This window comes from Cryptomeria japonica, chromosome 8, assembly GCF_030272615.1.
Source record: "Cryptomeria japonica chromosome 8, Sugi_1.0, whole genome shotgun sequence".
Lineage (NCBI taxonomy): Eukaryota > Viridiplantae > Streptophyta > Pinopsida > Cupressales > Cupressaceae > Cryptomeria > Cryptomeria japonica.
The window spans coordinates 702,538,360-702,550,855 of NC_081412.1; the positions used below are offsets into that span (position 1 = coordinate 702,538,360).

The window sequence follows — 12,496 nt, forward strand, 5'->3', positions numbered from 1 at the left end:
GGTGACTCAGACTGGCGACCATTAATGGTGATGCAAGCCAAGTAAGTAAGTAACTAAACCCTTCCGCTGCAAGAATATATAAAGTAGGAGCCAGAGGGCATCCCTGGCGAACGGATCTGAAAAGGCCAAAAGCCTCAGACTGGCGACCATTAATGGTGATGCAAGCCAAGGCATCTTCGAATAACATCTAAACAGGCTGGATGAATCAAGGACCAAAGCCGAGGGCTTTGAGAATAGCCAAGATAAAAGGCCACTCAATGCGATCATACGCTTTAGCGAAGTCAATCTTAAGAAAGATTGCCCATTGTTGAGAGCGTCTGGCCCAATCCATCCCTTCCCAAACAACAATAATATTGTCCAGAATAAACCTGGATTTAATAAATCTAGTCTGTTTTGGGCAAACAATAAGCAACAACAGATGACGAATCTTGAGGGCCAAAACTTTCGCAATGATCTTATAAGAGACATTAAGCAAGGTAATAGGCTGCCAATTGCAAATGTCCTCTAGGTCCCCAGCCTTAGAGATAAAATTGATGTTTCCCTGGTTAATCATTTTTCCCAAGGAGCAGGAATGAAAAGCTTCCAGATAGACCTTATGAAGATCAGGACCAACACAAGGCCAAAGAGCTTTGTAGAATTCACAGGGGAAGCCATCACAGCCCGAGGCTTTGTCATATGCCATAGAAAATGCAGCTTCTTTGAGATCATCAATGGTCAGTAAGAGATCACAAAAGGCCTGTTGTGAGTCGGAGAGCCATTTGGGAACAATGGCTAAGCAATCTTGCAAGGCTTGGGTTCTGGCTGGAGAATCTCCCTGTGTTGTGAACACCTTCTCATAATGACAAACAAAGGCTTGCAATATGTCAGGCAATTTGGTGAGAAGAGCCTATCCCTCTTTTATTTTCCTAATCCCTATAGAGGTATGACAGGCACGTAGAGCCAGGAATAATTCCTTAGAAGCCCTATCGCCCACCTTGAGCCAGTGCAATCTGGCTTTGATTTGAGCTCCTCTGGAAGAGCGATTATCAACAACTTGTTTCTGATGGCGGAGCTGAGCTAAACGGAGTTGCAGGGTAGAATCAAAGAGATTCAAGGCCAAAGCTTATGTGGCAGCACATAGAGCTTTGGTGGTCACATCATACGACTGCATGCGATAGATGGCGAGTTGCCTACCATAAATGCACAAAAACCTCGCAGAGCGGGAAATGGCATCATGCCACCACACAATCCAACCAGTGTGATGACAGGGCCTTAGCTCTAAATTCCAAACTCTTTGAACATGGGTCATTGTGGACTGATGGTGTAGGAGAGATGTATTGAGGTAGAACTGCATTTTGTAAGGATGATGCCTAGTTGTCTGCCATTCAATGCTAAACTTTATGGGGAAGTGGTCTGACAGTGTCACATCAACAAGAGGAGTGACGGGCAGATCATGATCTTCAAAGAAAGAGAAAAAAGATTGCGCAGATATCATAGCACGATCAAGCCTTTTAAGAATTCTGTTAGAGCCAGCTTTGAAATTAGACCAAGTGTGCCACACCGAGCACTAGGATGGCGAGGGTTGGTGTTGGGATTGAAAAGACCCAATTTATTGTGCATATAGTACCAGGCTTCCCGTTCACCAGCTGTCAGATAGAAAGGCAAAAATCTTTCCTTATCGGAAGCCACCTCAACCATATTGAAGTCCCCACACATGACCCAAGTGGCAGGTGGTAGATTATCCGCAATCCATTGCAGATGTATGATCTTTCAACCGAATCATTGGGAGCATAAACATTAACAATCCCAACAGAATGATTATCAATTGAAAGAAAAACCCAGATGACGCACTACATGGGATCAAACCCATGAGAAATAACTACAGAGCACCACCAACGTGAAAGGAGGGTAACAACTCCACCTTGACCAGCTTCATGTTGAGAAGCAAAAACAAGGCTATCTGGCCAAATAACACGGCATGTAGCATTGAGCATGAAACCTGCAATTTTAACTTCCTGGAGGCAAAGAACATCCAGGCCTACAATACGTTGACGAACATCTCAAACTGAATATTTTATGGTGAGGTCTGTGAGACCTCGAACATTCCATGAGATGTAATTCATGACAAAACCAGCATATCTTCCTCGCCCCTAAGAGAGGAGAAGCTATTGCGCAAAAAATTAGGTCCCCACTGGAGATAACTCGTCGTTTTTTCTGAACCACCATCTACAATCTCAGCATGCCCTGAAGGGCTGCAAGAGAGACATAAAGAGTGTGGAGCAGAAATCGCAGACACAGCCTGAGGAGTGCGCACCCAAGGAGGGCGAGCAGCACCTTCAAAAGAAGCATTCCCCTGTTGAGCAAGGTTTGAAACTGGAGTAGAAGCCTCCTGAGAGGACGGAGAATGTACAAGAGGATCCGTCGTCGGTTGAGGACTGGAACTGATGGGAGTCTTTTGGGCTAAAACCACAGGGGTTTTACCATTACGAACCATAGTGGTCCATTCATCCTTCTTGGATCCCTCCACAGGTCGAGAGCCAGACTCCTTAACAAGGGGTTTTAATTTCGGAGCTGCCAAGGGACAATCCTTGATCTTGTGATATGTTGACTAGCACCGATAACAAGTGTTGGGTAGGTTCAAATAAAGCACCTTCTGGGTGAAGGTGTTACCTCCCACCTGAATATCAACAGTTTCTTTCAAGTCGCGAGAAAGGTCAACTTCAACACATACCCTCTTTTGAGGGCAAATATTAAAAAAATGGTCTGGCTCGAGGCAAACAACTTTGCCAATAGACTGAGCAATGGTTTGCATGAAAGGCCAACAAGGCAAAGGAAGACCAGGGAACTCAACCCAGACTGGAACTTGCAATTTTTTGTCATCTGAGATAGAAAAATCGCAAGACCAATGCTAGAAAACCAAAAGGGATGACCTAACAGTCCACGGACCATGGGAGAGAATAGCCTGCACATGGGAAGGGTTTGAAAAGCGAAACAAAAAAAAACCTTTCATGAGACTTTGGATGCCATCAAGCCTAACTCCATGAGGAGACCAGGCTTTGGCGACCCAATCATGAAGCATGCTTTTAGGAGGGATCCTACCCACAAAATAACCTATCAAAGTACATTTTTCAAGCCAGTCACAAGCATTGTCAAAATCCTGAACAGGAAGTACAACATTAGGGAAGGACATACCTTGTGAAACACTTTCGGAACAAATTTGCGAGGGCGTTTGCTCGGGAGCACCATGAGTGTCTGTTGCAGCAACTCCAACACCAGCATCAACTGTTGGGCTAAAGTTGGCCGGAGCCATAATAAACACAAAAATCTCGTAGTAAATGCGGTTTGAAACAAACAAGACGTAATACGCAACCTCAAACCTTAGCAGAGCTCCTTCTCTCAAATTTTTAAATCATGTTCATATGAATCTATTGAAACAATTTATTTTCGTAAAATTATTCAAATTGTAGAAAAAGATAATATAATTTAACTAGGCTATTTTATTTTATTTTAATTATAAGTTAAGATTTAAATTAAATGTTTTCTTTTATAATAATTTTACAAATGTATTACAATATTGATAAAAAAAATTTAAATAAACTAAAATGATTTTATTTATTTTTCTTAATCTGTTTTATATAATTTTTAATATTGTATGTGGGAAAAATGGGTTGTTAGAATTTAAAATGTGAAAAATATGTAAAATACCAATCCACACACACACACAGGACTTCTTGATGCAAGCTATGGTCATTTTTATACATCTACAAATATTACAATATTTAATTTGTTTAGGGGTCTAATAATTTGATATAAGTATTGTATTATAACATTAACCTTACACTACCATTATTTCAATGGGCTTCACGTGGAGTTAATAGTTGGTTGTTAGAAAATTTATATTTTGTTGTTTTATTTTAATTTAAATAATAAACTAAATTTTAACCTTTCTTTTATCTTTCTTTTATCTTTCTTTTTCTCTATCTTTCTTTCTCTTACTCTCTTTTGATATTCCTATTTAGCTTAGGTTAGAGTTAGAGTTAATTTTAGAGTTCAATTAGGATTAGAGTTAATGTTATTTAAGTTCAATTCAATTATTATAATTATAATAAGAGACATGTATTTAAATTGAATTTTATTATTATTATATTAAGATTAAAAAAGAATTATTAAAAATATTGAAAATTTAAATGCTTTAAAAATGATTTTACAACAAAAATTGATTAGAAGATTTATAAATTTAGTTTTACAATATCTAGATTACAATTTTTTAAAAAGTGAATTACAATCGTCACCTTAATGTAAACCTATAATAATATATACCAAAATTAAATAATATGTGCCATCATCTAATTGTAGTTAGAGTTAGGGTTGGTTTAAATTAAGGTTTTCATTCCTTAATCTAATTCAAATGGTAAATAATATATAACAAAATTAAATAATATGTATCATTTGTAAATTGTAGTTAGGTTTAATGTTAAAGTTAGAGTTAAGGGTTCGTTAAAATTAAAGTTTCCATTCCAAGATAAAGTTTGAGTTAGGGTTAGGGTTGGTAATAGAACTCAACTAGGGTTAATACAAAATTAGCATTCTAGGATAAATCTTGCAGTTAGGGTTACAATTTAATTAGGGTTAGGGTCAGCATTACAATTCAAGTAGGATTGGATTTGGTGTTCCTAAGATTTTAATTAGGGTTAGAAATAGTGTTAGGATTAGCTTTCAATTAGTACCAAGGTTAAGGTTAATATTATGGTTAGAGTTCATGTGTGTTGTTATATTATGGTTAATTGTTTTCTTATATTGTAAAAAAGTAACAATGTACAATGCAAAACCTTAGGGAACTTATGAGGAGGACCTCAACTATTGGTGTGTGCAAATATTGTCTAAGGTATCTAGGTACCCAAAGTAAAGATGCACAAGTCTTATTGAAGTGCAATATATAATGTCAAGAGTTTGTATTTTTATTGGTGTGTGCAAATATTGTCTAAGGTAGCTAGGTACCCAAAGTAAAGATGCACAAGTCTTATTGAAGTGTGACATATAATGTCAAAAGTTTGTATTTTTATTGGTGTGTGCAAATATTGTCTAAGGTAGCTAGGTACCTAAAGTAAAGATGCACAAGTCTTCTTAAGTGCAATATAACACAATGGTGTCTACTCAATGTAATCAATATCTTAAATCAATCATTTTCATGCATTGTAAAAAAAATTGCATAGCTTGTAGTTTATATTATAAGTTGCATCCATTCATATTTAATTTTTTCCCACATTTCAAAATCAACTCAATTATATTTTAAATAATTACTCTTAACAAAGGCAATGTTTATTTCTTCCAACTTTTGCCTACCCTTCAATATAACCCTTGCATCTAGTTGGGGTGCAAGTGTTAGATATAAATTTATCAACAAATTTGCCACATTAAGAAGCTAACATAAGAAAATTTAATTGACCTCAAACCAACAAATAGATGTCATGAAGGTATGTATATTTGTGAGTTAAAAAGTGTGATAATATTAAACAACTACTGCAGTAAAACCAACAGTAAAAAGAGGTTTATATTTTAAAGCAATTAAAGAAATTTAACATTCTTTAATTTTTATTTTTTTTAAATTTCACATGATTGCTTCCGAATGCATTGCAGATTATAGGGGATAATACGTTTATCAGGGGCTATCCCATTACTAAAGTAAATAAAATACAATAATCTGTACAATACAAGCTGTCAGAGCAAAAGAAAATGACCATCACAGAGTTAACCCCTAACAAAACTGAAATAAGATATAAAACCTGCCAACCTGGAAAGAACTACATGACGTAGCTGAAGAGCAAGATATATTCTGCACTTATATAGACTTTGAAGCTGTCTAGAACACAGGATATTTCTTATATACTTTCTCACCATCATTTCTATCATTAAATCTATATTTTCAACGTTTATTTAAAAACCCATGAAAACAATTTGTTCATGACCAAATTGCAGAGGATTCTAGTGAAAATGTTTTTCAGGTATTTGCAGAGGATGGAGGTGCAGGTTTAAGTAGCAATGGCAAACCATGAGTAGGGTAAGGGATGAAGAACATGATAGTCCTTTCATCTGCCTCCACCAACTCCCAATCATATCTCAGCACTAAATGATAAAGAAACACTTGCATTTCTAGCTTGGCAAACTCATTTCCTGGGCAGATTCGATTGCCCTGCCCAAAAGGGATAAAGGAAAATGGCTCATGACGCTCATTGAAACGATCAGGATCAAACTTTTCTGGATTGCAAAAATATTCTTTTTTGTTGTTTGTCTGTCTTGTGGAATAATGAACCTGCAGTAGATCCACTCTGAAATTATCAAACACTGCATGAAAGATGACCATTGGAAAACTAATTAGAATACATAATTATAGTGTATACTTTATACCCACCTTCCATCCCTTGGGAATAGTATAATCCCCGTAGACAATATCTGTTTTGGCTTGCTTAAAACCTCCATTAATGGGGGCCACGATGCGCAGTCCTTCTGATATTACATTGCGTAAGTAGTGCAGACCACTTATGTCGTTCCAGGTTAGAGGCTCTCCTTCCTTCTTGTCATCCCTAAGCTTTTGACAATCTGATTGAATCCAAAGTGTGCGTTAAATTGAAATTATTAGTTAAGTAGAAGTTTGAATGCAAATTTTCAAGGGTCATTATGATACTTTTAAAATGGTGATTTTTGGATTTGATTGTGTGTTTAATTTTTTCATCAAGGTTAATTCATTATTCATTGTGTTTAATTTTTTTATGAACATTTTTGTATCATATTCCATGATTTATCATTCATTTCATTCTATATTTAATTTTTCTATCAATCTTTCTTGACTGTGTGTTTAATTTTTCCATCAATGTTTCAAATCATGTTCAATGATCAGAAACATTGACGGATGAATAATGTATGATCCAAAACATTGATGGAAAAATTAAACACAGAATCAAATTCAGAAATCACCATTCTAAAATAGATTTTTCTTATTAAAATTCAATTATATAATTTTTTAATCTAATTTGTTGATCATTCTCATGAAACATGAAACATGAACTTATTACATAATTTTGGGTCAATTTTTTCATCATTCATTCTCATGAGAAACAAGAATTCATCTCTCATAAAAATGAATAGTTAATTAATTTGACTCAAAAATTAAAGAGTTAATTCTAATAACAATATCATAATAATATTAATAAATAATTATAAAGAATAATGACATTGAAATCTAATTTGATAAGAAAGTTACTAAACAAAAAGTAAGAAACCAAAAATTCAATATTAAAATTTAAAATCAAATCAGTTGAACACATGTAATCCAGAGATCAAATAAATTTTAAAGCAAAATAACCAGAAACTACTTACAGTCAATATTATGGACTAGGGAAATCTGAACTTAGTTTTTATTCAAAATAAATTTTATAAAATTGAAATCAGAAATTTTCAGCAATATGAGGTTTTTATACATAGAAACTAGCAACAGTTAAATACCAATTAAACACAACCAATCTAGTTAGAAGCTTATTCAATAATTTTATCTGTATTTATGAAGATTGTTCTAAAATTGGCAAAAAAAACTCTTTCAGTTTTGAGTTTTGAACTGATTTGTTTAGATGGTTTATGTAATTTCAAATGAGTCACCTTAACAAGTTAAAAATTTAGAATGTGTTGTTTAAGCTTATTCTTGTTTTAAGATCCATAAACAAAAACTTTAATGACATCCAAAAGACCAAACAATCTAAAAAACCAAGAACGGCATCCTAATATGAAAAAATAAGGCCAATACCTGTACGAAGGCGTTGTAACACGTGGGGCGCAAGGGCGAGTTGCTTGAGCAACGTGGCCAAGGCAGAGGCGGTTGTGTCATGGCCACCAGCAAAAAGCCCAATCAAATTATCTGCAATCTCCTCCTCACCCAAGCTTCCCTCACCCCCTGCAGACAACACCAAATCCATAAAGCTCCCTTCACCCCCTTTACAATTTCCATGCATCTCAATCTTTGAACGAATCAAATCAACAATGACAGCCCGTGCCCTTTTTGCCTTTCCAAAGGCAGTCCAGGGAAGGTCAAGAGGGTGAGACAGCATCCCTGCGCTCAACTCATGGAAATGCCTCTTAAAACTCTCAAATTCCTTCCCTGGCTGCAATCCCATTAAAAATTCAGCAGCCACAGACAGGGTCTGTCATGTCCATAAGCTTCTCATGGGCGCGTACAATACTACCAGCATGCCACTCAGACTGGAGATGCTGCACCACAAGCCTCTCAAACTTCCCAATGGCCATCCTCAGAGTATGTTGACCCAAAACAGACAGTATAATCTGCCTTAGCCTTTTGTGGCGGGCACCATGGGAAGTTACCATGGCATTCTCCCCAACCAAAACCCTAACAGACTTAGGCCAGCTGTTAAGGAAAAGCTTGTTTTCATTGATCAGAATGAACTTATTAGCCTGATGGCCCAAAATCACCACAGTTGGGCTGCCCAGAATATGGGTTTTGAAAATTGGCCCATGCTCAGCCTTTCTCCTGTCATACCACATATCTGGGTTGTGAGGATCACTGCACGATTTGATATAATCCACAGATTCTCCCCAATATGGAAGTCCCATTCTGCCTGGCGGAAGTGGAGGCATATTGCCTGTAAGTTTCAGCCTTAGAGCTGAAAGTAGTAATGGGCCATAAACAATCACTGAACCCAACACAATATACACCATTGCAGCTGCTGCCATGAAAATGCAGAGGACCTCGATTGGAAGCCATGTTGGAAACATATCCCATAAACCCATCTCTGAATTTTTTGTCGAGAAAGAATGGATTGGATTGTTTTATTTTATGAACAACTTTTGGACCGACCTTTGTGATTCAATGGGTAAAGAATAAGGTCCAATGGTTTACACCCACGAGGATAGGCGGATAAGTGGCCCAGACTCTTGATCACAACCGGCGATCTGTGCAATGGGGTAACTCAAATTTTCAAACAATCACCGACTGTCACACCATTGACATACCCAAAAATCAATTCTCGTTGTCTGTACTATGACCCCAACTTAATCCCAGACGTCTTTGCAAACCTTTGTTCACATTGTTCATCCAAACTATCACAAAAGAAAACCAAAAATGACTAAAAGTTTTTTGTCACTATTCTCAATTGTTTCAGGTGCTATCCATATCAGCGGGTGAAAGTATGCTCATTTCACATAGATAGAACGTGAGGTCACATTCTTAGTGTCTGTACAGTCCCAACTTGAATCCTAGACGTCTCTACAAATTTCTTGCATGATTAGAATTACAATCACTGTAGGAAACCAACATGGCTAAAAGTTCTTCACTCCTCTCATTTGTTACGTCCGTTGTTGAAAATATAGAGTTGATAGCATGGGAGTTTATATTTTTTTTTTTATGAGAGATTGATTTGACAAAGAAAGGATTCAGTAGTTGAGCGTGTTTCAATGGTTGTGATAACATTTGTTGATTTAATGCACACACTTCTTGATTTAATGTCCAATATTTTTGACAGCATTGTACCAATAATTGTGACTTTAAAAGTTGCTGTGATGATGACTACCCATAATTGAATGAAATATATCCCTAAGCACTAAAAAGCAATGAATCATGTGGTGCCACATCAGTGCACAAATATCGGTCTCTTTTGCACAAGTATCAGTCTCACTTTTTTTTGGACTCTTTTGGACACCTCGACAAAAAGCATGCTGATGTGGCATCATATTTGATGATGTGGCCCTAAAACCTTAGTTATAAGACCAGACTTATCAAGTCATTTGCTGTAAAAAATTGGGTGTGATCTGAAATTTTCATATAAGATTTTGAGAAGCGCAAAGGTAGGGTACTCAACTATGGGTCATCTCCCATATCAATTAGTTCAATTGTTCAAGGTTTTTAGTTCAATTGTTCAAGGCTTAAAGCTCAATTTAAAAGAAACAAGCTTTTATATGTGAATAAGGTGATTGGGAGATTGGCAAATCTTTCAGTTTGAATAAGATATCTTTTATTCTCTCAAGAAATTTAAATCAAGTTTAAGCATAATTAAAAAAATTAATTATTTTGATTATTTTGTAGTTATTTGAATTTGCAATTATCATTTTTAAGTGTTTGAATCATGATGACTAATCATTTCAAATATACTAATGGATTCATTATAGTTTTGAATCAAATTGTAATGCTTCAAATTCTTCTAATTTTGTATGTACATTGTTTAATATATTTGTGTAGAAGAGAAAGTGTATAACTTACATTTTTTTAAGTCTCATTATACTCGCACGCACACCAATACCATATCAGTTGTTAAGGAATTTTTTTATTTTCACTCCACATACTAACACTTTCTAAAAGATGCTCCTCAACAATCCATCTTTATATTCACAAGTATTGAAGAGTAGAGCAAAACCATGTCACGAGAATAGAATTGTGTGAGAAGGATAATAATTTGGGTGTGACATTGTCCAAGAGTAGCCCAAACATTCCTAGAACTCTATGACAATGTACACAATGTTGTCTCGATAAGAAAATTCTAAAATCCATTTATCAGTCATAATACATGTATCAAAAATTAGCCGTCAAATATCCAAGAGTTTAAAATAGAGCTAAGTGCATCCCATCCCTCTTTTTAGCATTTGTATTGATCACTCTCAACTCTTCATTCAAGTTTGATTTCTATTTCAGTTATTTTATAGCGACTAATTAGATTCTATATTAATGTATGGTGTATTTGTTTCCTTGCATTTTTTGTGGACCCTAACTTTTTAATTCCACCAAGTGCTTTCTACGGTTAAAATTCTTTCAACTCTTGTGGTTTGATCTAATAGATATTTTCCCCACCTTTCTTTTAAATATAAAATTTGTGTGTATTGATTATCAAGTGTTTCTACGTCTTTGATCAAACATATACTTGGTTTAATATGTCAAAAAATATTAGAAGATCTCATCTTCCTATTAGGCATAGCTCTAGACACAACCCCTAAACTATTGCCATGAATCAGCTTGAATCCTACAATAGAAAATTTGAATATATTTGTGTATCTTAATGAGGAGGAACCTTTGACCTATTAATGGGCCTAATCAGACTAATTTGATCTCGAATCATCCTATAAAAGTGGACTGGACAAAAGTCGAAGCCTGGATGGTTTAAGATCAATTTTGACGGGGCTTCTAAGGGCAATTTGGGTCCTTTGGGGGCTGGGTATGTCGCATGAGACTGGGACGGAAATATTATCACGCTTGGGGCGACCAAGCTAGCGGAAGGAACGAACAATAATTCCAAAGCTCAATTTGCGATTGAATCTCTAAAAATGGCCAAAGCATTGGGGTTGCATAAAATTCATCTTGAGGGGGATTCTCAAATAATTATAAGTCATTAACAAAGGTGATATCCATGCTTGGAAACTCAACAAATTTATTACCCTTGCCAAATCCATTTTGGAAACTTTTGATGACTATGAGGTAAGTCACGTGGTTCGCCCAGGGAATGAGCTAGTGAATCGATTGTCTAATGGGGCGATTTCTTTTAATGATGAAGGACTGAGTACTATTGAGGTTTTAAATGATATCACCCTCGAATGAGTACTCTCACACGATTGTTGTCATTAACTCCCCTAATGGTTGTACGTCGTCGGGTGTAGAGGGCATTTATGAGAACTCAAAGATTACTTTAGTGGCGAATATTCGCCAATGGCGAATTTTTCATGTCGACGACCTGGGAAATGGCGAATATTTTGTATCGACTAGGGGTGGTCATGTCACCAGAACATTATCAATTTATGTCAAATTCACGGCCTAATCGCCATATGTTTTATGTAATTAAATGTTTCTATGTGAGGATTTCACCAATACAATATACGATGGACACACGGTAAATTTAATTTTTTCGCCTACACTCTCCGAGGTTGCCTTAATAGACGACCATAATTCACCTATAGGCATATGAAGATTTGTTAGCGAGGAGGACCCAATTCACTCGGCAATTTGCCGACGCGTGTCTCCATTCACCCCAACTTTCGCCAACTATATTGTATTTGCCAATTATTTGGACGACCCATAATCGCCTCGAAAATTACATAAGTCGTGTTATAGTTATGCAGGATTCGCCAAATATTTGTATACCATATAAAATTCTCGCGGAATTCGCCATATAAGGATTGGTATAAATACATTCAAAGATCAGATCTATCTCTACACAATCTGGTGGGTTCTATGCTCTGAATTCTGATCAATAGCGAAGTTTCAGACCAAGGAAAATCATTGTTGTTGACTGCATTGACGACTTCTAGTGACCTAAAGGTGAGAGATCATATTTTTGAAGTGTTATAATATTATTCTGAATTTATCTATATTTGTTTGCACTGTTGAGTTCATTCTTATTCAATGGGGACCCATCAGTGCCAAGTGGTCAGCCGAGAGATTCAGACCTCAAACATCTAGATTGTAGGTCGTAGGGCCAGTGAAACATATATTGTACTTTGTAGTCTATTATTGCTTCTTCAACAAATTGATATT

General features: G+C 36.1%; 2 protein-coding genes across 2 annotated transcripts; both read right to left on the reverse strand.

Moving 5' to 3' along the window:
• Positions 1-5,790: 5,790 nt before the first annotated feature.
• Positions 5,791-8,147, reverse strand: LOC131064721 (beta-amyrin 28-monooxygenase). The gene is made up of 3 exons (XM_057998970.2): positions 7,775-8,147; positions 6,389-6,576; positions 5,791-6,289 (listed from the first exon to the last, which is right to left on the reverse strand). The coding sequence occupies exons 1-3, from the start codon at positions 8,139-8,141 to the stop codon at positions 5,978-5,980; spliced, it is 867 nt and encodes a 288-aa protein (XP_057854953.2). The 5' UTR covers positions 8,142-8,147; the 3' UTR covers positions 5,791-5,977.
• A 1-nt stretch (position 8,148) lies between these two features.
• Positions 8,149-8,772, reverse strand: LOC131857923 (taxoid 14-beta-hydroxylase-like). The gene has a single exon (XM_059210711.1). It carries the CDS (start codon positions 8,770-8,772, stop codon positions 8,149-8,151), a length of 624 nt encoding a protein of 207 aa, XP_059066694.1.
• Between the last annotated feature and the right edge of the window lie 3,724 nt (positions 8,773-12,496).